The 27,541-nt window shown below is 42.6% G+C and overlaps 1 protein-coding gene across 1 annotated transcript in view; it reads left to right on the forward strand.

The window, feature by feature from the left end:
• UGGT2 (UDP-glucose glycoprotein glucosyltransferase 2) overlaps window positions 1–27,541 on the forward strand; it is a 120,289-nt gene that overhangs the window by 66,809 nt on the left and 25,939 nt on the right. Inside the window, exons 23-29 of the mRNA XM_028526663.2 lie at window positions 4,405–4,529; window positions 11,566–11,661; window positions 14,109–14,211; window positions 16,549–16,628; window positions 19,109–19,292; window positions 23,670–23,828; window positions 24,190–24,275. Coding sequence (XP_028382464.1) covers window positions 4,405–4,529; window positions 11,566–11,661; window positions 14,109–14,211; window positions 16,549–16,628; window positions 19,109–19,292; window positions 23,670–23,828; window positions 24,190–24,275 — 833 coding nt within the window. The remainder of the gene's footprint in view (window positions 1–4,404; window positions 4,530–11,565; window positions 11,662–14,108; window positions 14,212–16,548; window positions 16,629–19,108; window positions 19,293–23,669; window positions 23,829–24,189; window positions 24,276–27,541) is intronic.

Consider the following 27,541-nt stretch of genomic DNA (forward strand, 5'->3'; position numbering starts at 1 on the left):
GGAATGCTTTGACACTGGTCTGCTTGAGCTATCAAATTATATATTCCTGGGTCCCCTTCAGAGCTCTAATATACTCTTGTTTTTTTGTTTTCTACATTTTTATGAGCTCTATTCACCTGTTTTATTCCTGTTATACTGTTCCCTTAAAATTATGCTTATTTATTCGGTCTTACCTGAATTTATGAAGAGTATGGTTAGGAGGAGTAGGAGACCCGTGTCCCCACGCTTCCACATGTTAAATGCACCTGCTGCGTTGTAATGGTTTCTGAGCTAATCGCATCAGCTCCTAAAGGCAGCTAGACTGGGGTCCGTCTGTGTACACAGCTGTTTTACAAATTGGTGACAATGGTTGCCATTTACTATTACAATAATAAAAGTACAGGGTGGAGCAAAAGTAGGTTTACAGTTGTGAGTACGTGAAACAGTTTACTCTTTTATTTATTATTGTATTATTTTTCATACAAACAAGTGTAAACCTACTTTTGCCCTACCCTGTACTAGTGACTTTTGATAGTGAGTTATGTGGAAGCCCAGGAACGACATTGCTTTTTCTCTCTAGCAGTTACTTGGGGAGGAAATGGAGCTTTTTGGAAGTCTTCAAGTGCATGGCTACCTTTGGTTTTGTCAGTCATCTTAAGAAGTAGAGAGGGAAGAGTTACACCTGCTGTGTCTAGTGCCCTGCCCTTTGACTGCGCCTTATGGAACAGTTACCCGTGTTTTCTTTCCACTGTTTAACATATTTCAGATATCATTATCAATATTAATGATAAATATTATCGTTATATTCAACTTATTTCCCATAGAACTATGATTTCCTCTCTTTTTCTGAAGGTGACAAAATATGAAAATAGTAATCTCTCCCCTGCCCTGGACCAAACATTTTTCTAGGTTCTGGGAGTATAGTAGTGAACAAACACGTTTTTGTGGTGTTTACACTGTGGTGGACAGAGACAGAGGACAAATAGCATCCTTACCGATGAGGTATCGTTTGGACAGAGGACCAAAGGAGGCGAGGGAGGGGGCCACGTCGGGACGCGGAATGCTCTCGGTAGAGGCAGCAGCGAGCACAGGGTCTGGGGAGGTGGTCGTGCCCGTGTGTTTTAGGAACGGCAGGCACATTGGGAGCAGCAGTCAGGACAGGAGCTCGGAGAAGCTGCTGGGGACCAGGTCAGAGCGGTTTTATAGGGTTTAAGGATGCCTCCTTTCCTCTGAATGGCGTGTGAAGTTCATAGGTCTGCACCGGGCTTGGCACAACCTGACCTGTGTGTACCGTGGGTCTCTCGTGGTTGTTCCATTGTGCGTGAACCACAGGGGTCAGGAGGTCTGATGGGAGATGCCGCAGTGGTCCAAGCGAGAGGTGATAGTGGCTTGCCCCAGAATGGCTGGAGTGGAAGTGGTCAAAAGGGGAGGTGGGATGTATTTTGGAGGAAGGATGAACAGGGATGGCTGACAGTTTGGTTCACAGCAGGTGAGAAATCACGAGGAGAACGGAGTTGCCGTGCATTCCGGCGGGAAAGACTGCAGCAGGAGCAGGGGTTCGGGCAGAGTGGAAAGGGAAGGTGGAGAATTCAGTTCTGACACGTCAGCAGGTCCTTGCTCCTTTCTGGACCTCCACGTAGGCTTGTTGAGTTCGCAGTCGAACATACGACCTGAATTCAGGGGACAGGTTGGGGGTAGAGATAGTACTGCATTAACTGACCTTTCATGTTGATTAATAGGCAGTTGTCAATTTTGATTATTCTGTCATTTGTACAACTTTGATTTGAATGGAAAAGTCCAGTATATCCGAAAGTAAGTTCAGTGGTGCGTGAACTCAAACGTAACACCGGGCCTGTGGCTCCGCCCCAGCCAAGCTCCAGAGCCCAATCATCACCGCGGGTCTGGGAGGTGGTGGTGGTCGCTGGGGGTCCGACAGCTCCTGCGTGAGACAGTCCCGACATTTTAGAGTCGGTCTTCCTTCTGAACCTGGCCGGGTGTTTACGTTGGGATTGGAACATGCTCAGAGTTACAATTAGGAACGATCAAAATGGGGACCAATGGGACTTTTTAAAAATTTTAATATTTTAATTTTTCAATTACAATTGACTGTTAGTCATTTTCTGTTAGTTCCAGGTGTACAGCATAGTGGTTAGACGTTTATGTGACTTAGGAAGCCATCTCCACGCTTAGGCGCGCACTCCCCCGACACCGCACGTGTCATGAAATCATTAACGGAGTCCCCGTGCTCTGCTTCACAGGCCAGTGACTGTGCGTCACTGCCGGTTTGTACCGATTAATCTCTTCGCCTTCGTCACCCGGCCTCCCAAACCCCCCTTACCTGGCAACCAACGATGATGCTTTCCTACTGCATGCTCAAGAACCGGAAACTTGTGTTTTAGTATCAACTAAAGCACTAAATAGTGCTGTTGCTGTAATTATAACAAATGAATTTTTATCACACTACATATTTGCAAGTTGCTGAAAGACAGGGGTAGTAGAGAGTATGGAAACAGGCAAGGCCTTTTTTCCCTAAGCTGGGGAAGTCTGGATTCAAAATCCAGCCGCACCATTAACCATATTGCCCCTCTGAGACTTGGTTCCTTCATTTGTACAGTGGGAATCACAATAGCATGACTTCCAGAGTCGTCCGATTAAATGCACTTTTGTACATAAAGTGCATGGAACAGCCCTAGACACTCCATGAATTTTCAGGAACATTTAACTCCTGTGTTCTCTTCAAATACCTGAAGACTGTCACGGGCACAGTGCGCACGTTTGTAGGTCGACTCGTGTTACACTTGGTGGGCGTCAGTGCAAGGTCAAGGCCAGCTGGCCAAACTTCCACGAGTGGAGAGAGATTTTTAGCTCAGTGTGTGGATGAACACCCTAACAGAGTTTTCTAAAAATTTTAATAAGCTGTCAAAGGAGGTAATGCATTTCTGGTACAGCAGTTATTCTGTATAACTGAAAAATCACATTTCTAAAATGTTGTAAAGATGATTTAAGCACCAGTTAGGTTTTACTGTGCCAGTATATGATTTTCAAGTTTAATGTCCCTTTTCCCAACATGGACATGATATGACTTTATGCCATTCAAACTACTTTGTTTCACAGATAACACCTTCAACTTTAAATAAAACTAAGACACAGAAGAATCAAGTTTCTCCCAGCCATTTGATGCTGGACTTATGTAGGTGAAATACGGTCAGTTCTGTAGTGAATTTAATCAGTCAAAATAGCCATCTTGTTCATTCCTTAAGAAAACAATTTGAGGTTTTATTTCCTCATTCTGAGCTACTAACATAACAGCTCGAGTCACTGGGGGTAGTTTACACAAACTTTCAGCTCTTTTCCAGGCCTCTGCTGGTCATCGTCCAGAAAATATGACATTGAAAGTGCTTTCAACGTTACCTTAAAAATGATATCAAATCTTAAGGTGATGAAATGTTTATATGTGGACTTTTAGTTTTATAGTGCCCATTTGTTTATTTTTAAGAGTCATGTTTTATGTTTGTGGTGAAACGTGATGCTCCTATGGCATGAGCAAATAAGAATTCGAGAACTGTATTCATTAATTTTGAAAAATCATTAGCTGCAAAAGCACATGAAGGGGGAGTGAGAAAATCTGCTGCGGCTGTGTCATCCTGGCCTTTTTACTAAGAAAGAATAGATTCCGCTTGACCTGTTTTCTGGTTGTCATTAGGTACAGTTGTGTAATGCCTAAGACTAGCGCAGCCTGCCTCCGTGTACATCAGGTCTGTGTTTGTAACAGCGTAGTGACTGCCTGCATTGGCCTCTTCAGAAAATGCGACTGGCAGTCGCACTGGTAGGCGCTGTGATGGAGTAGCCATCCTGAGACGTTAGGTACGTGGCAATTTGCCAGCTTCCCCGCTGCACCGCTGGAGTAAAGCTAACCAGCGCGACCTTGCTGAGCTCCAAACCTTTCATGCAACACATAGGACACCCGTCAGATGAAGGCTGGTGGATGTCATTAAGTGATCATGTGACTTGTCTCGTCGTTTTGCTGTCTTATTCCTCGCTTATATATTCATGTCACTGCAGTTTATAGATGAATGGAAAATAAAATTGAAACTAAAAGATTTAAAACATGCAGGCAATTGCTTTCTTCATTTACTTGAGAATGAAAAGCCTTAGGTTTTTGGAAGCATTATGTCTCAAAGTAAATCTTTCAAATGGAGATAATTTTGTACTTGTTGTTGCTTCGATTTTGGTATTTATGCAAATGTTATTTGTGATATGAAAGTGAGAAAATATTTTTTTCTCCTTTTTATCCCAGTGGATTTAGTAGATGGTGGGATTAATAGCCACCATCTGTTTATTCTGTAATTGATTTTTGAGAAAATATTTTGTGAAATAAAAGGTATCTTCTAGAAGATACACAGTAATAATTGCTTTTATTTTAAGTTCTTAGGACCTTTAGATGAAAATTTCTGTGCAGAAGATTTCTCCTTGTTGGAAAAGATAACATTTACTAATTTAGCAGAGAATATTAAAGACATTGTTGAAAATATGGCAATCAACTCAAAGAAGTAAGTGTTTAAAATTATAAGAGCAATTCATTTCTGGGTTTGGTATTTTCCATATCATTTTTTTAAGATTAGAAAATATATCAGATACGTGCACAAGTTAAGATATAACAAAAGACAAAGAGAAGTTTTAAAGAAATAATAAAAGACATGCATTTACTCATTGTCAGCAGAGCGTAGACATTAATATTTTGTTTCATGTGCCGTGGATCTTACTGTTCGTTTCCCCCACCCATCCCAGTCTCCTCACTTCCCGAGAGGTAACCATCTCCCTAAAGGTTGTGTCCGTGATGCCCATATTTGCATTTTCACTTTTGCTTTGTCGGTAAATATGCATTTTTTGGCTTTTATTGTGTCGGATGCTTTTACTTGAGAGAAATGCTACTATACTGAAGACTTCTTTGCTGTCTACTTCTGTAGCTTTATTCCATTTATTAAATACATGTTATTTATATGTAGCTATACAAACATACATATATATTTCTAATGTAAGTAAGGCATAGATATGTAACTGATATGTACAGTGTACAATTTATGTATAAGTACATATGTGAATATGTAGATAGACACACTTATTTGATGTTTTTTAAGGGTTCTTCAGTGAAGCTTTAATTTTTTTTCATGAAATCTTGCACCTTTTTAAAATTTTTAAACTTATTTTTGTTCACTTTTTATTGTACTTTTCCCCTTGTCCCCATATCCTAATCCCCCTCCACCCAGTCCCCTCCCCCCGCAGTCGCCACACTGTTGTGGGTGTCCGTGGTTCTTTTTTGCTCGATCTCTTTACCCCTAACACCCCCCCAGAGCTGTCAGCCTGCTCTCTACCTATGAGTGTGCCTCTTTTTCGCTTGTCGGTTCAGTTCGTTCATTAGATTACAAATATGAGTGAAATCATGCGGTATTTGCCTTCCTCTGACTGGCCTACCTCACTTAGTGTAATGCTTGCCAGGTCCATTCAGACTGTCACAAAGGGTAAAATTTTCTTCTTTTTTAAGGCCCAGTAGTGTTCCATTGCGTAAATGCACCATAGCTGTTTCACCCACTCATCCACTGATGGTCAGTTGGGCAGCTTCCAAATCTTGGCTGCTGTTATTAATGCTGCAGTGAACATAGGGGTGCATATATTCTTTTAAATCATTGTTTTGGGTTTCTTTGCATAAATTCCTAGAAGTGGAATTGCTGTGTCATAAGGCAGTCCCATTCTTAATTTTTTGAGGTGTCTCCATTCTGCTTTCCACAGGGGCTGCCCCAGTCTGCATTCCCACCAACAGTGCACCAGGGTTCCCTTTCTCCACATCCTCGCCAGCACTTGTTGTTTGTTGATTTATTGGTGATGGCCCTTCTGACAAGTGTTGGGTGATATCTCATTGTGGTTTTAATCTGCATTTCTGATGATTAGTGACATTGAACATCTTGTCATATGTCTGTTGGGCCATCTGTATGTCCTCTTTGGAGAAGTGTCTATTCAGATCCTTTGTCCATTTTTTATTTGGATTGTTTGTGGGGTCTGGTTTTTTTTTCTGGTGTTGAATTTGAGTTCTTTATAAATGTTAGATATTAACCCCCTATCAAATGTACTGGCAAGTATGTTCTCCCATTCACTGGTTGTTTTTCATTTTGTTGATGGTTTCCTTTGCTGTGCAATATCCTTTTAGTTTAATGTATACAATTTGTTTAGTTTTTCTTTTATTTCCCTTGCCTGGAGAGATACATCAGAAAAAGTATTGCTGCAAGCAAGGACTGAGATTTTACTGCATATGTTTCCTTCTTGGGTTTTTATGGTTTGGAGTCCAATATTTAAGTCTTTAATGTATTTTGAATTTGTTCTTGTGTGTGGCATAAAAAGGTAGTCTCATTTCATTTTTCTTCATGTACCTGTCCAATTTTCACAAAACCATTTTTTATATAGACTGTCTTTACCCCACTGTATTTTTTTTTGCCTCCTCTGTCAAATATTAATCGAATGTAAAGGTGTGGGTTTATATCTGGGCTCTCTGTTCTGTCCCATTGCTCTCTGTACCTGTTTTTATGCCAGTACCAAGCTGTTTTGATTACTACGGACTTGTAGTATAGTCTGGTATTAGGTAACATGACTCATCCAACTTTGTTCTTCTTTATCAAGATCACTGTTGGTATTCAGGATCTTTTGTGGTTCCATATAAATTTTTGGAATATTTTTTCTAGTTCAGGAATTGAATTGAATCTGTAGATTGCTTTGGGTAATATGGATATTTTAATGATGTGAATTCTTCTTATCCATGAACATGGTATCCACTTATTTGTATCTTTTTCAGTTTCTTTCTTCAGTGTTGTGTAATTTTCCACACAGAGATCTTTTACATCCTTGGTTAAATTCCCAGGTATTTTATTCCTTTTGAAGCAATTATGAATGGGATTTTCTTAATTTCCCTTTATGATAGTTTGTTATTGGCACATAAAAATGCAGCTGATTTCTGGATATTAATTTTATATCCTGCTACTTTACTGAATTCATTTATCAGTTCTTGGTGAAATCTTTAGGGTTCTCTATGTACAGTATCATGTGATGTGCATATAATGACAGTTTTACTCCTTCCTTTCCCATTTGGATGCCTTTTATTTCTTCTTCTTGCCTGATGGCTGTGGCTGGGACTTCCAGTACCATGTTGTACGAGAGTGGTGGAAGTGGACATCCCGGTCTGGTTCCTGATCTTCAGGGGAACACTTGTAGCTTTTGCACGTTTAATGTGATGGCTGGTAGTGGGTTTGTCATTTATGACCTTCGTTATGTTGAGGTATGTTCCCTCTATTCCCACGTAGCTGAAAGTTTTTATCATAAATGGATGTTGGATTCTGTCAAATGCTTTTTCTGCATCTTATTGATATGACCATGTGGTTTTTATCCTTTATTTTGTTTATGTAATCTATCGTGATTGTTGACTTACAGATATTGTACCAAACCTGAACCCCCAAATAAATTCTGCCTGGTCATGGTGTATGATCTTCCTGATGCATTGCTATATTCAGTTTGCTGATATTTTGTTGAGGATCTTAGCATCTCCATTCATCAGGGATATTGGTGTATAATTTTCTTTCCGTGCAATGTCTTTATCTGGCTTTGGAATTAGGAAAATGCTGTCCTCATAAAGTGAGCTTGGGGGTCCTCCCTCCTCTTGAATTTTTTGGAATAGTTTGAGAAGTTAGTTTTTTCTTGGAATGTTTGGTAAAATGCACCTGTGAAACCATCTGGTCCAGGGCTTTTGTTTGCTGGGAGTTTTTTGTTCGTTTGTTTGTTTGTTTTACTGCTTCTGTTTCACTAGGTGTAATCTGTCTATAATGGATTCTCTGATTCTTCCTGATTTTATTTGGAAGATTATATATTTCTAGGAGCTTATCCATTTAGTCCAGATTTTCTAATTATTTGGCATATGGTTGTCGGTAATATTTTCTTATTATTCTTTGTATTGCTTTGGTGTTAGTAGTTACTTCTCCTTTCATTTGTGATTGTATTTATTTGGGTCATCTTTTTTCCTTGATGAATCTGGTTAAAGGTTCGTCAATCTTCTTTATCTTTTCAGAGAGCCAGCTCTTGGATTCATTGATCATTTATATCAGTTTTTTAGACTTTATTTCATATATTCCTGCTCAGACCTTTAATCTTTTACTCAATTTGGGTTTTACTTGTTCTGTTTCTAGTACCTTTAAGTGTTAAGTTGTTTCTTTGAGAATTTTTTGTTTCTTGATATAGGCCTGTAATGCTGTGAATTTCCCTCTTAGGTCTGCTTTCCTGGTGTCCCACAGATTTTGGGCTGTTGTGTTCTCATTTTCATTTGTTTCAAGGTATCTTTTGTTTTCGTTTTTTTCCTTGATCTAATTGGTAACCCATTCACTGTTTAATAACATGTTATTTAGCTTCTGTGTCTGTGTATTTTTTGAATTTTCTCCCTGTGATTGATTTCTAGTTTTATAGCATTATGATCAGAGAAGATGCTTGATATGATTTCAGTCCTCTTAAATTTATTGAGATGTATTTTGTATCCTAACATGTGGTCTGTCCTAGAAAATGTTCCATGTGTGCTTGAAAGGAATTTCTGTTCTGAGGCTTTGGGGTAAATGCTGTGAAGATATCAATTAACTCCATTTGATCTATGTGTCCTTTAAGACTGCCACCTCCTTGTTGATTTTCTGTCTGGAAGATCTAGCCATTGAAGTCAGTGGGATGTTAAAATCTGCTATGACTGTATTTCTGGCATTCCCTCCCTTTATGTCTATCAGTATTTGCTTTACATATTCAGTTGCTCCTCTGTTGGGTGCATGAATGTTTACTAGGGTTGCATCCTCTTGTTTGTACCTTTTATTGTTATGTAGTATCCTCCATTGTCTCTTACTATAGCCTTGGTTTTAAAGTCTTCTTTCTTATATACAAGTGTTCTATCTAGCTTTTTTCCCTTTTGCATGAAATATCATTTTCCATCCCTTTACTTTTAGTGTGTGTGCCTCTTTCGTTCTGAGGTGGGCCTCTTGAAGACAGCATACACATGGGCCTTGCTTTCTTACCCATTCAGCTACCCTCTGTCTTTTGATTAGAATAATGAACCATTTGCACTTAAGGGGATTATTATAGATACGTGTTTGTTACCATTTTATTTTTTTAGCTATGTTCCTCTCTCTCCCTCCTCCCCCTCCTCCCCCTCCTCCTTCCTTTAACATTTGTTGTAATGCAGGTTTGGCGGTAACAAACTCCTTTAGCCGTTTCTTGTCTGGGAAGCTCTTTATTTCTGCTTTAATTTTAAATGATAGCCTTGCTGGGTAAAGTAGCCTTGGTTGTCGGTTCTTGCTTTTTATTACATTGAATGAATTTTGCCAGTCCTTTCTGGCCTGAAGTGTTTCTGCTGAGAAATCAGATGACAGTCTTATGAGAGCTCCCTCATAGATAACTGTCTGCTTTCTCTTGTGGCTTTTTCTTTGTTTTATCTGTCATTTACTAAAGTGTGTTAAACACTACCACTAGGATTGTGAATTTATCACTTAATTTTGTATTCTTGTCAAATTTTGTTTTACAAATTTTGAGGTGCTACGTATTGTTGTTACATATACCCTGATTCAGAATTCTTTCTAGTGAATTATTCCTTTTACCCTTATATGAATTACTCCTTTTCTAATAATGATTTTGTCTTAAAGTCCTTAGAGTCTGATATTTAAGCTATGTCAGCATTCTTTTGGGATAATATTTTTCTGTTATATTTTTTTTATTTTCATTGATCCATGTATCTTAAAGCAAATATATATGTATTGGAGGCTGTTATCTTTCCAGAACTAAAGATCTAATTTTTACTCTTGATTATAGTATTCTGATCCAGATGAAACTGATGTCCTTACTTTACCCTTTAGGATATGATTTAAAAAATATATTCATTTAGGAAATAATGATAAAAGGAAATTTAAAATGTCTGTAAATACTAGTAAGGCCTTTTCTGCAGTGAAGAGTTAATATCCATAGTTATTTTCAAGTGCAATAAAACAAAAGAAAACTTTAAAAAGCAAAAAAAGTTATTATTTTACAATTAAATAATGTAGGACTAGTATATGTTGAAAAATTTATAATTCAGTAATTTTATGTTGAATGTTATAAAAATGTTAACATTTTAGACCTAATTTTTTAACTCTTGTGTGGTTAAAAAATAGTTTAAGGAAGCTATTTTAGCCACTATCAAGCTTCATTTCAAACCAGAACCACCACAAAAAAATCAATAACACTAACCTATAACAGCACCCTCTCTAATTGTGTTAAATTGTTACATGCCCTGAAATAATGCTAAACAAGGTGTGTTTTAATTAGAATAAATTCACATTCACTTAAATCTGAACATACATTAAAGGTGTGCATTTTTATTATCATCATGCTTTTTAGGAGTTATTTAATGAGCCAGGTAGAGCTCTGGATCCTCGGAGCCGTTACCCTGAGGAGCACATCGGGTCCGTTTCTCTAGTGGAGCGGGCGCACCTTGTCCTGTTCTGAGAGGCGTCCCCAGCTCTGCAGCAGGAGGGGCCGAGTTCCTAGTGCCCTTTCTCCTTTTCAGTCTGTAGTCCTTTCCAAAAAGAAAACTTGACCTGCGTAGCTGAAAATTTGGCGGAGAATTTAAGGAAAGGTGGTTTGGGGCCTCAGAGGTTTTCTTTTCTCATCTTCCACTGCTCTCAGCACTTAGGCGCTCAGCCCAGTGTAAGAGCCCGGGAGCATGTTTGACCGTTAGCGTTCCCTCCATTGTGCCCGCGGCTTCACGCAGTAGGGCTTATGTGGCCAGCAAGTACCTTTGAGACAGTTTAGGAATATCGATAATGATTTGGGTTAATTAATTTACTTAATACATGTTTATTACGTGGCCATTAAATGCAATGCTCTGTGAAATAGATGGTAGGTATTATGGATAGAAACCTACTTTTAACCAAAAATCCCGCATTTCAGGAACTTGCATGCTAGTAAAAGATGATGCAGTAGCGAGAGATGGACACGATTCTTGACCAGTCTATTTTTTTTCTTTTTTTACTGAAGTCTTCTGTAAACTTCAGTAAGTACATTCTATCCCAACATAATAGGTATTTATTTTGTGCATTCTTAGTTTTCAAACTAATTGAAAAACATAAAAATCTGGGCTTTTTAACTATATCAAAAATTCCTTGACAATGGATACCTGTGGGTTTTGTTCTTTCTGCCCTTCTTTCTTCGCTGCATGGGCTCCGGCGCTCGGACGCCTACCAGCACCCCCCACACCCTGACTTGAGTTCAGTGACGCACCCACGTTGCTGCAGACTCTTGAAAACACTGCTTAAGTGCTCAAAGGTCACGTCAGTGATGAGGAGGCACAGGGTGACTTGAAAAGCAAGTCTCTTACTTTAAACTGACAGTTCTACATGGAAGTTTGGAAGAAAAATGATTTATATGGAGTTTGCCCTTTGGACGTGTTTTAACTTAAATTCCTCTTTCTTGGGGCCTTAATTGTGACACAAAGGAGGTACGTTTCTCCTCCCGGAACGCTCACCCATTGTTTTCTTGTTCCTCCAGCAAGAGCGACCTTGTTATGAGAGTTGATGCCCTTGTTTCCTCTCTGCCTCTGCGCGCATCTCGTCATGATATCACGTTCTTACAAGAGCATCACAGGTAAGGATGTAACAGGACTGTGCTCTCCTGTCACTGAGGCCTGTATACTCCCCTGTGCTTCCCATTCGTGGTCGTCGTGAGCAGAACTGGAGAAATGAGACGTTCCATGTTAGAGAATAAATATATCTGACAAGATGAGGGAAAGAAATTCCTGTTAATTATATATAAGGTATATATGGGATTTCAGATGAGTTACACCAAGTATGATTTGTTTTACCTTTGATGCTCAAGGTCATTTGCAGCAGCATCTTTGTATTCTCAGTCGGTAAAGAAGTCTGATTAATAAAATGTGGGTGCGTACAGCAGCACATCCCAGGGTGTGCTCTGTGGGACATGGCTCCGAGATGCTGACGGAGATGTTCTCAGGACGAATCTGTTCTGCAGTCAAGTAATCTTAGAGAACATGGGGATGGAGGGGATATTTTCCGTGTTCACCCACACATTTATGGTTATGAGATGTATAGCTAATGAACAAAAGTTCATTTTTGGTTCATTCAGCGGTTGGGTGACTTATTTAACTGTGGAACACTCTTGTTAAACATTTACTGTTTTATAAAAATCAGGTGTCTGAAGACAGCCATCAGAGAAATACTGTTTTAGAATATTAAACTAGTTTATAATTTCACTTTGAAATTATAAATTAAGTTTATCAGCACCACTAACACATATAAAGTAATCTGTGTCCCCAGAAGGAGACCTTATTCTGTGGTTTTTAATTAAAGACCACTTAGAATTTGGAAAAAAAGTCAGACATTATATAACTAAGCTGTAGACATGTTTCACTTTATGATTTGTTAACCATCACTACTCCTGTAAAACTAAGTCGAGATACATGACTTGATCATACACAGAAAACAGTGACACTTGTCCGTTTTCTGACCTCGGGGTAGACATCATCCGGGTTGCTTGTGTTTATTCACCAGCAGAAGGTAAAACACGCTTCAGCTCTAGAAAGCCTGTATTTTCAGGTGTCTCCACCCATGCACAGGAGTGTTCTCGGGGAAATTACTTTCTAAAGAGAAATTATCTGGCACTGTGGGGAGTGAAGTTTTATTTTTCAGATAGCTGAGATTCAGTACTTCCAGGTATTTTTAATACATCCAGTGGAATTCTTTTTACAGAATTTTTGATTTGTTGAATACTGTGTTCTGAAGTAATTCAATACAGATCATTAAAACTATCATTGTAAATGTTAGTCCTTGTGCCGTTCCCATTACGTTGTCTTATGCTCAGGAATGTTTGTGTGTTTGGAAATACCTGCTCTTACGTTAAGTGTTGGAAACGTTTGCTCGTTCCCAGGTGGTGGTGGTGGAGACTCACTTTCTCTCTCTGGCTTTCTCGTTCCCTCAGTGTCCTGCTGCTTTTAAGCCCACCGCCTTACTTCATGTGGAGGGGTGGCTATGGGGCGACTTCGTGACGGTGGTCTACAGTTCTGACTTACACAGAATTGGCAGTAATTTGAGGGGAAAAAACTTAAAGTAGCAGTAAACAGAGGCTTACCTTATCCATAATGTTTTATAAAACATGCAGAAAGTGACCAGTAAATTTGTAAAACTTTCACCAAGGTAACTATGGGGATTAACCATCACAGATGATCTCTTTACTTGAAAACATGTGGTTTGTAGCCCTTAATTTCTGGCAGCAGTTACCCAGCAAGAGCTGTTGTCTAGCTCTGCTGTTCCTATTTTAACATAATTAAATCTTATCAAGTGCATATAAAATAAAACGTTTTTCATTTCCCTGTGTTGGAAGGACCCATATTTGAAGTGATTTTTACATTACCTGTTATTTAATTGCTAAGAAATTGAACATTTCACCTACCTCCCATTGGCTTTTCCCATGCTTTTAATTACTTTCTTCTCACACTTACCTGTAACGATTGGTTCGTATTTTAACTTGGATCAGTGGAAGTCTGAGCAGAACGGACAGCGAGGAGGAGACGAGGAGCGGTGCCTGGGGTGAAAGTGAAGGGTGGCAAATCGAGCGTGGGGGTGCCCCGGGTTTTTCTGCTGTGACATGCTGGGGTTTTTAAGTACTAAATTTAATAAAAGCCCCGAACAGTCAATGCCATCATTCTCAAATCTGAGAGAGCATGTTCAACAAGACTGAAGCATCTTGGTTTCTTTTTATATGTCATGTGATCGGGAGAATTTGGGGACTTAAACTGACCAGTTTTCACGATAATAGTATTGTTCTTGGAGGAGTTTTTTGAACTCGCTCATTCATAAACGCTTGCTTTTATTTTCTCTGATTCTTTGCAGTTTTCCAATTTATTGAACACAGACGTGAGAATTTTACATTTGTATTTTCTTCAGTGAAACAACCAGGGATTTTTTAATCTCATGACACAGAAAGCAATTTATAATCACGTATACCGCTAAGATTAATTGGTAATGGAATAAATTTAATGGACCCTCTTTGACCTTATTTATTATTTGTCTTCCCAGCGTTCTGAAGACGGACCCTCAGGAAGCTGACGTGTTCTTCGATGTCGTGGCTGTCGCCGACCCGCTGACGAGAGAAGCGCAGATGATGGCCCAATTACTGATCGTAAGGCCATGTTCCCGGTCTGTTTCACAGACGTGCACCACCACGCCGCACCCTGGACTGTGGTTCTGTTACGGCTGTCCTGGGCTCCCCCCATGGTGCGCCCCGCCCCGCCCTCCCCCGAGACAGTCCATCCCCACCCTGTTGTCCATGTCCACGGGTCACTGATACTTGTTCTTCAGCATACAGTACATTTTGAAACTTATAACCGATCTTTTCAAGTCTGTTTTCAACTGTCATTAAATGTTTGTGCTCTTGATTCTCAATTCCACACAACATTTTAAGTAGAGCGTCATATTTAAATGTATAAAATGAGATGGTAGAGCTGTGTGTGGGGTGTTATGGCAGCACCAAGGGTAGGTGTTGGTGCCGTGGACTTCATTGTTGAACCCCGCCCCCCCCCCCCACAAAGTTCCTGTGTTGAAGCCCTAGCCCCCAGTGTGACTGTTTTGAAGTAGGGCCTAAGGAGGCACTGAGGTTGAATGAGATCTCACAGGCCAGGCCCGGATTAAAAGGACGGATAGCCCCGTGAGGAGATCTCTCTCTCTCTCCTCGCTGCACGAAGAAGAGGCCCTGCGAGCGTCATGCGACAGGGCAGCGGCCTGGAGCCAGGAAGAGAGCTCTCGCCACAAACGGGATCGGCCAGCGCCTTGCTCTAAAATAAGTGTCTGGTGCTGAAGCCGGCTGCCCAGTCTGCATTATCTGGTTATGGCTGCCCGGGCTGCTTCCCGTCTTCAGGTGTGGACACTGGCCTCCAGAGAAGCCGATGCCTGAGCTTAATTAGTCGGAGCTTAAGTATAATGAGTGCCATTAGCCAAACAGGTGCAGCTCAGGGAAGAGGAACCTCGAAGGTCGTGTTCAGTGGGTTCGGCCACCCTGACAAAGGCCTGTGTGACAGCACCTTCCAGACTGAACTCTGTCTCTCTCCCCTCGCAGTGCGAGTGTAGGCCAGCGGGAGATGCCAGGGCAGCCTCTGCCTGCAGGTCTGCCATCTCCCTGCATAGCTTCTCTCTGATAGTCTGAGGTCCAGTTCCTGACATCGCCTCTGTGTTCCTGCCAGCAGGAGGGACAAGCAGGTCACTGCCCCAAAGCTGGCCACGGTCCCCCCGGTCCCTTCTCACTGGCCAGGGTGTAGGCAGGCATCCGGACACCCCGCTCAGCAGGCAGGGCGGGGACTCCGTGCACCCAAAAATCCTCTCACCGGGGAAGTAGGGGACAAGGAATACTGGGAGACCGCTAGTGGACTCTGGAGGGACATCATATGGCTTATTGTTTGAACAGCTTCAAGGCTCAAATTGTGAACCAGCTTTCAGAAGTTAAGTTTGAATAAGCTAGTTACATTAGCAGGCTATGTGTTTTTTCTAGGGAAGTTCAAAAGTGTGGGGGACTCCTGTGTGAAATTACTCAGTGCTTTTTTTATTAAAGAGACATTGAAAAGTTCTCAGAAGTAGACACTCTTGTCCTTTGGCAGTGGCTTCACTTTTGGAAGCAGGTAGACGCGGCCAGACCCTGAGTCTGGCGGGAGACGTGAGTGGTCAGGCCGGGTCTCCCCGTGCGCCGTCTGCCGGAGTGAGTCCCGATGCAGCTGCCCCCGCAGTGAGGTCACCCCGCCCGGCCGGCGCTCGTTCTGCGCCCTGTGTCTGCTGCTGCTTCTCCCTCTGCCTTCATCCTGTGTTTTCTGTTACCTTTCAGGTTGTCACTGACTCGCTTCCTCCATGGAGGCGGGGACTGATACATCAAAATCAATAACTGCCCTACTTCTTTTAAACGTCCCTTTTCTTTTTTATTAAACTTACTGAGTGGCATTGGTTAATGATTCTTATGCTCCAGGGAAATGAAAAGAAAATAGAGTACTTCATAATCTGCGTGTAGCCAAGAAATTCCTGCATCCCTTGCAGTGTAGTTGGAACAACAGAGGTCCAAGAACACCCTCTCCATTGTCGTGAGGTCACCACTTTGTATTTGCAGGTCAAGATATTGATAATTATTTTACTTATTTTTTAATGCTAAGGAAATTTAGATGCTGTGAAAGAAAGTCGCTGTAGGAGAATGGTAGGCAGTGTAACCCCTGGGCAAGGAGGGGTTTGCAAGGGGTTTGCAAACTGCAAGGACAGTTTGCATTCAGACCTGACCTCTGCCCCGACTCACTGGGTGGTCCTAGGCCGAGGTCTGCGAGTCTCTGTGCTCAGCCGCGACTGCGGCGGCCTCCGGAGGGGTTCTGCGGATTGGATGAGATGACAAGTAGGCAGCATTGCGCGGCGCCTGGCACCTAGCAAATGCTCAGTACTGTTACTTTATTAAAGCTACTTAATGCCAAACATGGGGATTTTTTTCTAACAGGTACTCGGAAAGATCGTCAACATGAAGCTGAAGCTGTTCCTGAACTGCAGGGGCCAGCTCTCGGAGGCCCCTTTGAAGAGGTGAGTCTCACTCAGTGCACGCGGGTTCCTTGTGGAGGGCTCGCAGACACTGCAGCCGGAAGAGGGCCGTCGTCGGCGGGCCTGTGTTCTTCTTCTTTGCAAGGGGGTTCGCTGCAGCAGGTCAGAAGCCAGGCGTAATTTACTAACTTTAAATGGTGTAAAAGTAAAGCAACCTACCCAGCAAAATGTATCACCCAATTTAAGCAGAATGCACCGTCTAATTGCAGAGTTATGTTTATCCGTGGGCATTTTTGAAAGTACGATTTAGGAATGCCTATTTAGAAATAAGTAGGAAACGACAAGTGGGAAACAGGTTGAATTACACCATTTTTGGTTTTTCTATACTTTGAATACTTCAGAACTAAATGATCAAAATGATCATTTTATTATATCATATCATATAATTGGGGATATTGGAGATTAGTTTAGAATAATTTTTAATGATACAAAAAGGTTTGTTATCACAAATGTTTCTTATTAATACTGTTGAGTAAAAATTCTGTACTGATGGAGCTAATAGGCCTCTGAATTAGTGGCTAAAATAAGATGAAGCATTTGTTGATATTTGGAAAGACATGATGAAATTTGAAATACACAAGATAAATGAGAAGTATGAAAATTGGATGAGCTTGTTTACATGACTATAGATCATCCGCATAGGAGCACTGTAAAAGCCTTGGCTACGCAGTGAAGAGTAGGAATGTCGAATTAAAGTCAGCGCAGTACGTTTGGAGGGGAAGAACGTGACTCTAAGGTGAAATAACACCTAAGGCACTCGATGGATGCTTTGAGTGGTTATTGTGCTACGCAGGATAAAAACTGTAAACTGTTTTCAAGTGTGAATTAAACAGAGTCCTAAGCACTCAGTAGCATATATCGCGCAAGCTGGTGTGGCGTTCCCAGCCCTTTACTTTGACAGCAGTGTCTCCTCCTCCTCGGAGGTGACGGAGCTTACGGGCAGGGATTCCCTCGGCTGCCTCCTCCACGGCCCGCGCCTCCCCAGCCTCCCAGGCCTCCCCGGCCTCCCCGGCCTCCCTGTGTGGTTGGGGAAGAGTGCGCTGTCTCCCTTGCGTAACAGCCCCCCCCTCTGTTTTGACCCCATGCTTTCCTGTTCGTTCTGGACGCTTGCTTTATCGCGTAGTCCCTTTGTTCTGTACCTTTAATCTCCCTGCCAGCCTTTCTCAGTCCAAAGAGTTACTCGGGTTTTAAAAAGGAAAGAAACGGCTCCCTTAACTTTCCCCCATGCAGAGCCCTGACTTGCGCTTCTCTCCTGGACCCTTTCTCCTTGTCGCGTCTTTGCGGGGTGGCCGTGGCCCTCCTTACCTCCCATTCACCGGGCCTCCCACTGCAGCTTGGCTTCGGCTTCTGCTCTGCTGCCAGGTTGACCTAGTGACCACAGAGAAATTGCTGTTTGCATCATCCATGGGATACTTTTTCCTTGACGACACTTCACTGCATCCGACAGGGCCAAGGACGTCTTTTGTGCCTGTTTCATGGCCGCTCTGCCCTGTGCCGCCTTGTAGCCTTCTTCTTTGTGACTCCACCTTCCTGCGGTGAACAGGTCGGACTTGGCTGCCCGCGGTCACCACCTCCTGGGGTTCCCGCTCTGTACACTCACTCCCTTGAGTGTGGACCGCAACGGATGATTGGCTTCCGATAAGCAGGGCACGGCCCCATTGAGGGGACATGTCTTCTGCAGTCAGGTTATCCAAGGCTGTGGCTTTTGTCCTGCTGGCGTTCTCTCCCTCGTTCTTGTGTGCTCCTCTGAGGAAGCGTGTGGGGGCGACCCTGTGGCGAGGAACCGACAGTGGTCCCCAGCCAGCCGCAAGTGAGGACCTGCGGGAGCCCGGGCGGAGTGGCCCTTCCCCCTTCGGGCCTGGAGGCCACCGCAGTCTCCAAACGGGAGGCGTCGCTGTTCTTAGTGATACGAGTAACGGTTGTTGTGGGCGATGTGGGAGGTAAGGCTAAAACACATTGGACCACAGGTCTGTCAGTAAGCAGCCGCTTTCCCCTTAATCCTGAGCTGCTTTTAGTTGAACGGTTAGAATCGGTATGAGAATTTCAGCTTGACTTTTCCTTGCTTTCTGGTCATTTCTCTTCACGTTATTTATGGTACTAGAAGCTGATAAAATGGCTGAACAGTAGACTGTGGTCAAACTTGAAGAAGTACCAGGGAGTGAATACCGATCATAAACTTCTAGAACCTGCACAAGTCAGTGTCTTAAAGTTGGTTAGTTAAGGAATAATTGACTGGGGGTTGTGTGTATGTACACATACCATCTTAGATGACAATGTAACAAAACAGTAATTGTCTGCCATTCACAAGCACTGTCTCTTCTGCAATGCAATGTAGTGTTTTTAGTATTTTTAATTGAAGACTTTTTTGTCATTTATAAACCATTTTTAGTTTTCAAAATACTTTGGTTAGAATTCTCAGTTTGGGTGAAAGTACTTTTTTTGTTTGTTTGTTTTATCAACAGTTTTTACCGATTTGTTCTGGAACCAGAACTGACTTCAGTGGCCAATGGCATCATTGAACCGGGAGCAAAATTCTCGGACATCCCTGAGTCACCCCTTCTCACCCTCAACATGATCACTCCCGAGGGCTGGCTGGTCGAAACAGTGCGCAGCAACTGTGACCTTGACAACATTCACCTGAAGGACGTAAGTTGTCCTGTAACGCTGTACAGAGTGGTGTCACGTGACACCAGCCGCTATAACCTCAGCAAGTGTGAGTGCCCACAGAGTGGCTGCTCACCAGGCGGCTTTCCTGCACGACTCTGCGTCCTGACCCGCTCTCCCCTGTGGTTCCTGAGTTGCCCCGACCTCCAGATTCAGCTGCTCCAGTGTCCTGGGTTTCCAGATGTCCGCACCTTTTTTGGTGCTTCAGACCCTGGGTCACAGATGCTGTTGTGAGGTGAACAACATGGAGATGGAAGCATGGCCGCCTAGGACAGCCCCACTGTGCACCTGTTGTGCCTCCAGGTTTTGTTTTCAACTCAGAAAGGAGCCGTTTCATCTGAACCCCTTCTTTGCCCCCCAGCTCCTAGCGGAGAGGGCAGTCCTAAGGAGACCAGGGTGAAAAGGAGGAAGAGAGTTCCTGCATGCCCCGCAGGCTGGGTGCGGTGGTTCGCATTGTCTCCAGCGTGACCCTTGTCCAGGAAGGGACCAAAGGCCTCCTCTTCCCTTCCTGGTGTCAATTAGTGCACAGCACGAAAAAGTGAGGGGACTTTGAAAACACACCTAGTCTTTCAAACATTCCACTCAAAATGGGAAAGGGATTTAGGTACCACACCACTCAGAACCATCTCAGGAGCGTGCACCTACACTACAGGCATCCAGAAATGGGGGAGAAAATCCCTCCTTCTCACTGGCCTCATCTCACCTGGCTCTGCCCGGCCTCGGCCGCGTCCAGCAGTGCCTGCCGAAGCAGCCTCTGCCCGACCTGGGCACAGGCGTTTCACCTGTAATGACTTGCTGGCCGCGGCTCATCAGGTTTCCTTCCCAGGGTTCTCCTAAGTTGTTACCCTTGGCCTCAGGCTTTTACTTTTAGGCAAGTTTCTTCTGACCCGCTTGTGCGTAGATTCTGTAGGATCCTAAGTGACTTCCCTGATAGTTTCAGAACAGGAGAATGTTGTAGAGGTGCCCCCACCTTGACCCACCCAGGGAATAACCTAAAACTCAGTCACAGCAGTCATCCGAAAGCAGCCCTTTCAACCTAGGGAAAGAATAGAAGGACCAAAAAGTAATAAAATCCACAAGGGAAAATTGAGGAATGAACTTGGCAAGAAGTTAAAAAAAAAATTTCATGAGTTTATCTCTTAAAGGAGCCTCTTGGATTCTTCATTAAGGGAGTTCAGTAATACACATCAATAAGGTAACTTTAAATATTCTAACCAAAAGGGTAAAGAGTTCGTGTGGGAGAATTAATGAAGCTTAGAAAAGATTTTTAATTGAGTTGGCTGGTAAAAAAAATTCAGCAGCTATTAAACAATTACTGAAGATTAAACATTTTTATTGTGAGTAGCAAATATAACAGTGTCTTTATAGAAGCTCTAAGTGAACAGTAGCTTTATTTATTTTAGAAGACTAAAGTAGAGAAGTCATTTCCTCTACCTCCATAGGTTATATGAATGAACAGAAGGAACTATATGTTCGAGCAGCTGTAGAAGGTGCCTGCCTCTGAGGCTGTCCCACCTGCTGTGCTGCGAGCACGTGGCCTGCTACCTGCAGCTCTCCTGGGAGAGCGTTAGCTATGAGTCAAGGAAAGACATTTGCTAGAGTAGGAAAAGGAGGTGGAGGTAAGGGACGAAAGTGCACCATCGCAAAGAGGAACCGATGACTTTTGTCACTGCACACTCAGCCACACAGGTGCTCCTTGCTACATCTAAACCCCAACATAAATGCCTAAAAAGAGCTTGATCTAGAAAAATTCTTTCTTACCAGGACTTTGGTCAGTAGTTAAATAAAAATAGGCCCTGGCTGGTGTAGCTTAGTGGATTGAGTGTGGGCTGCGAACCAACAGGTCGCTGGTTCGATTCCCAGTCAGGGCACGAGCCTAGGTTTCGGGCCAGGTCCCCAGTAGGGGGAGCAGGAGAGGCAACCACACACTGATGTTTCTATCCCACTCTTTCTCCCTCCCCCCTCCCTTCCCCTCTTTCTAAAAATAAATAAAATACTTTTTAAAATAGTTAAATAAAAATATAAAGGAGTTATAAACATCAAAAAGGATACCTAGCTATGAAATTTGTCATAATAGGAACTAATTTAACTTAAAGTAATTTAGCTTGCATCACCTTTATGAAATTATTAGACACAGTGGAAGAAGAGGAGTTGTCTTGGGCCACACATTAAATACACAAACACCAAAGAAAATAGATGAGCAAAAAAAAAAAGGTTTTAAGTAAATTTACAATTTTATGTTGGGCCACATTCATAGCCATCCTGGGCCACATGTGGCCCATGGGGCACAGATTAGACACCCAATTCATGAAAAATAGCTAAGCTTTACTTCCTAATCACTTTGGGGTACAGGTTCCTTGTCTGTAAAATGAAAGAGTTAAAGTAGGCAATCTCCCCAGTATTCTCATGCTCTGAGACTATCTCATGAACATCTGTCCATCCAGGCTACGTTCTGTGATGACTGTGGACATAGATTAATGAAGTACAAGGCCTGTCCAGAAAGTATCCAGCTACACCATGAAAAATAGAGACATTTACTGAAGAAGATACAAGATACAAGAAACAGTGTACATAAGACAGTGACACCTCAGTCCCCTTAAAGTAGGCACCTTGGGACCTCACACAGTTCTCCCAATCATCATCAGCTGCCCCATCATATTTTCCTGAATCTCATCAATGGTCTAAAACCTCTTCCCTTTCAAAGGTGATTTCAGTTTGGGGAAAAGCCAGAAGTCATGAGCTCTAAATCTGGGATGAAGGGGTGCTGAGTCACTTGGGTGATTTGATGTTTCTCAGAAAAACTCTGCATGAGACATGCTGCATGAGTGGGCGTGTTGTTCTGATGAAGCTGCCAATCACTGGGTTTGCCCATGGCTGCAGCCTTCTGAATCATCTGAATAATTTCTGTGGAGGAATGTTCAAGCTTAATGCAAACTTTGATGCAGATTCACTGCTCTACTCGCTCAGTCATTTTGAATGCAATGGCCACACAGTGCACATGCTCACTCAATGGCATCTACTGCCCCCACTGACTAGTACAGTGAAGTCATCATTGTGCATTCCAGTCCACTCTCCTTGCTGCTAGGTTACATCAGTGTCACAAAAACTATTCTCATTATATTAACAATGGTTAGATTTTTTTCCTGACAGACCTCCTATATGAAGGTCATCACTTAGAATAGTAATAGTAATAAGATAGTAATTGTAATAGTAATAGTAATAGAATAGTAATAAGTCAACCACTAATTAGAACCCAACTAAAGTTTTTGAAACAAAGAAGTCATTTATTTCTTTTCTTAAAAATAGTAAAATTATAAGAGCTGGTCTCAAGAAAGAAATGTTATACACAAGAACTAGCATTTTTTCCTAAGGTAATTATAATGAAAGGAAAACCAGTATGATAGAGAATATTTTCAAATACTCTGTGTCCTATATGCGCTAAACAGTTCTATTGAAAACCTCATGTAGTGAAATAAAATTAGATAGATTTATCACTGTCTTATCGGCTGAACAAAATTGCTAAACTATGCAAAAATCAGTTAACATTTGATTCATTGTCATGTTTGGTTATGTTTTTCATTAGAAGTGTAGAAATAGCTTTAGCCCTAAAATACTTATTGTAGCATTTACGACAGAGGAAAATCTGGAAGTATTTGGAACGATCATCACTTAAAGGATGTTTTTAGAGACTGACATTTTCCTAGAAAACTAGATTTAGTGAAAAAACAGGTTACACTTTCTTAGGAAAAAGTTGATGAAAAAAATACAAATCAGTGCATTGTTGTATTGAGGCCTATTTAGTCTGCAGGTGATTTCTATTTGTCTTCTTTCCTACTTTCTAGTATGTGCTAGATTTTCTTTAATGAGCATATGTTATTTTGAGTGCAAAGCAATTACACATTAATATTTTTAAATCACAAGAAAGGCAGTAGATGGTGGTCTTGCTGTCCACATGGTGGTCTTGCTGTCTACCATCTACTGGTGGTAAGCTTGGCTGTCTTGCTGTGTGTCGAGAGGGAGCTCTCAGACCACAGCGGTGCAGGCCAGTCTTCGAGGAGTTTTCCTTCTAAGTCTGTCTTGCAGTGATCTTTGACGGCTACAGCTTCATCACATCTTTTCTGCCTGGGAGACTGGTGCGTGTATCATGAGGTTGTTAGTAGAGTTGATGGCACGGGAAAGGGAAAAAGTGGGTCGAGAGCTTTCGTCTTCAAGAAACTGATCCAGCTGTTCAGTTCCCTCTGGTAAAAGGAAGACGTGAAGTAGCCCACCCGAAATCCGTGGGCTGACATTAAAGTCATCTCACTTAGTTATTACAATATCTGTATTGTGGGCGTTACTAAGGACACACGTCCTCCGCAGATGGAGACAACGGTTGTAGCAGAATACGAGCTAGAACACCTGCTCCTTGAGGGACACTGCTTTGACGTCGTGACGGAACAGCCTCCTCGGGGCCTGCAGTTCACGCTCGGCACCAGAAGTCAGCCCGTCGCCGTGGACACAATAGTGATGGCCAACCTTGTAAGTGTAATAAATACTTAACTGATGGCATTACAACTGGATGTTTAACCTGAAATTCTCTTAAGTTTTTCTAATGGGAAGATAAAGGAAATTTTATCCTGCTCTTGCTGAACAGGTCCTGAAATACAAAACTGAAATCTTGAATAAGGTCGTTAAATAAAACAAAAATGAAGGGAATCTTATTTTCAGAATGTGCTTTTATAGGTTGTTGAAAAATCCTCTTCCTTGGGATTCATTTGCAGAATTCATTCTTGCCACAGTCAGTGAACAGCTCCTTGGATGATTCGTGCATAGTCTTGCTTAAACAGTTGGATATGTGTTTAGTCACACGACTATGATCATATTTTTCTTGTCTTAAAAGGGCTATTTTCAATTAAAAGCAAACCCAGGTGTTTGGATACTGAAATTACGCCATGGAAAATCTGAAGATATTTATCAAATAGTTGGGTGAGTTATATGAACCACTTTTAAATTTTTATGTGTAAACAAATATTAGGTGTGATAAATAACCAAGATCATCAGAATAACTAAACTGTTCACAAGTATAATCATATAAAACAAAAACTACATACAAAATTGTGGTATCTGTTCCAAAATTTTTTGTTTTGTTTTATTACAAAAATATAAAAGATATGCCTAATGTGTATATCTTGTTCTTTACTGTCTCTACATACCTTTTGATGCATTGGCATAATTAATATATTTATAATTTAATGACAATGTAATGCATGTTATATGACAAAGCCATTATCCATGGATTATATTCAGTTCTTCATTTTTATAGATAAGAATTGCTTCCTTTCATAGTAACTCACCTGTTCATCAATGAGCTTAGCACGTAGCAGGGATTCATCAAACTTGTTCTGTAGGAGGCAAAATACAGTACTTCATGTTTTAGGGCACGTCATCTGATTTTTATCAATATTCTTTTTTTCTTAGCAAGCACTTCAAAACGCAAAAACCATTTTTAGTTCAGGACCATACAAAGCCACGTCACCGGTCTGACCTCACTGGCCAGCTATAGCTCGCCGACCTCTCACACAGACTTTTTGCATCCCTCAGTAAATGTCTGTGCTTTTCATTTATTTAAACAAATACAGGGTTGGGCAAAAGTAGATTTGTAGATGTGAGCATGCAGGGGCTAATAAGCTGTTGTAATCATCATGACCTGCATGTCTTTTTCCACACGAACCACTGGAAACCTGCTTTTGCCCACCCTGTATTTATGGAGCACTACTACCGTAACAACAAAGGTAATATGGAGGTAGAGCTTATTGTACCTTTTTACACTTTTCTTCCTTTTTTCCTTATTCTGGGCCTAGCACGTAGTGTCATTCAACAACTATGCTTACTATCGCATGCACACAAGGCCTGGAGTGCTTAATTCTGCGATAGGAGTGGGGGTGGGCGGAGTGAGTGTTGGCAGGAGGGGTGAGAGGGCACCTCCAGAGAGTCTGGGAGGATGACGGTAACTCTCTGCGACTCAGACCACAGACAGAACATTCCCGGGACAGGAAGGGTGCGGGACGCTCACCGCAGTCTCTGAGGGACATACGTAGTTTAGAATGAGAACTTTTCAGATTTTAGAAAGGTTGATACAGTACACGTGTATATGACACGTTGGGCAGGATCCGAGACAGTACTTCATTAAACGTTTCTGTTGCAAGAGCTGTGAATATTTACATTAAAGGGATATGTAATGACTATAAAAGAAAACAAAAACAAGCCACAGACTGGGAGAAAAATCTTTGCAAAGCATATGTCCAACAAAGAATTTGGATAGAGAACATATAAAGAACTATCAAAATTGAACAGTAAGAAAACATCCTGATAAGAAAATGTACAGAAGAGTTGAACGGACACTTCACCAAAGGACACGTATGGGTGACAGGCGAGCAGAGGAAAAAGGTGCGCAGCATCACTGGTCCTGGGGAGAAGGCACGCTAAGCCCACAGTGAGAGACGCCACCACTCCCCTGTCGGAACGGCTGACACGAAGAAGACGGGCACCGCCCAGTGTGGGCGAGGGCGTGCGGCCGCAGAGCTGCCGTCGCTGCTGGCGGGGACGCGGAGCGCAGGGCGGCTGCAGTACAGCAGTCGGGCAGGACCTTGAAAGTTTAGGTGCGCTCTCCACCCATAGGAGTCAGGCGTTCGCTCATAGATATTCACCCCAAGTAAGAAGAAAGAGGTGTTTATACAAAGACTTGCACATGCATGTCCATAGCAGCTTTATTTGTGGTTGCCGGGCACTGGGAGTAACCCAGAAGTTGACAAGGGAAGGGACAACCAGACGGCGGTACGCCCACACAAGGGAACACTACCCGGCCACAGAGAGGGCGCAGCGCTGACAGCCTCGGACCGTCTGCCCTTTCTCTGTGCTGGCGGCCAGGAACCTTGGACACAAACAGACTCAGAATTATTCTCCCCTAGAAAAAATCTTCAGAGTTCTATTAAAATTAGACAGATGCTTCTCAGATTTTCCTAATTAAATTATAGAAAATGTCAGATACTTCACACATAGGTATGGCTTTCCGTGCGCTAAATTATTATGCTTGACTTTTCACTTGAAACCTTCAGAAAAACAGATGGTCCAGTTACTATTTGTACATAGTTTTACTTTGGTGCCTTTGAAACTGAACTCTTCCTCTGCGTTTTCTGCAGGGTACGGGAGAGCTTTCAGACTCTTCCCGTTCTTTCAGCTCCTTGAGCTGGCCCCTTGGTGGGGTGGCTTTGCACGCTCTCTGGCCCTGGCCGTGCTCGTAGCTCAGTTTGTGGGGTGCTTCTGCGGGCTCTTTGGAGGTCTCTATCACCGCACCTCACTTGCCCCTGATGCCGATCCCCGTGGGTGCATCTCTGTTCCCCCTGGCTCCCCCGTCAACCTCCTCATCTGGGGCACCTACGTCACACCCACAGCCTGTGTTTGCTGCCGTCTCCGCATGTCTCCGGGCTGCCGTGTTGGCAGGAGGCATGACTGCCCCACGGTAGTAAAGAACAAAACGTAACCTCCGCCCTCCTTGGCAGACTGAGTCTCCATCACCGCCGCCTCTGCCGCTTGGTGGCGAGGGCGGAGGCGCTCGGGCCGTGCAGGCTGAGCCTGAGCCGCAGTGTTGTGCCTCCTGGCCCCGCCCTGGTCCCAGCGCCTGTGGGCTCCGTGGCCGAAGTGGCGGGTGCCCTTGAGTAAAGTTCAGGACTGGAAGCCCGTGAAAGTTTTTAAGGAATTTGGCGTTTCGGCTACATGAGTTGGAATGCTTCTATTTTGTAGTGGTAACTGCTGGGCAGGGCTGTGCCTTCCCCTTTGGCTTAGCCTCCTCGGCGGGGGCACTGGGAGCGAGGGGAGGCCAGAGGCCTGTGCTAGTCAGCATGGTGCTGGAACGTCCGGGGTTGGTTTGGAAGAAATGTTCAGGTACGTAAATCTGGCTGAACCTGAAGTATCTACCAATTTGACATCTGATTGCTTTCCCTCTTTGATAAAACTCGACGTTATTGTAAATGTTTCTTACAGTAGCACTTTTCAATACATAGTGAATATAGTATTCAAAAAATATTATTTTTGAGCAAAACTGTCATATTTGACTTACTCTGTTTTGAAAATTAGACAATGAAATACATCATGTGTAATATAAAATAGAAACATCAGGTGATGTAGGTGGGTATTGTAGACATTTCCTGTCTGGTGAGTCTAACAGCACACTTCAGATTTGAGCATTTGGGAAT

This window comes from Phyllostomus discolor, chromosome 11 (assembly GCF_004126475.2).
Source record: "Phyllostomus discolor isolate MPI-MPIP mPhyDis1 chromosome 11, mPhyDis1.pri.v3, whole genome shotgun sequence".
Classification (NCBI taxonomy): Eukaryota; Metazoa; Chordata; class Mammalia; order Chiroptera; family Phyllostomidae; genus Phyllostomus; species Phyllostomus discolor.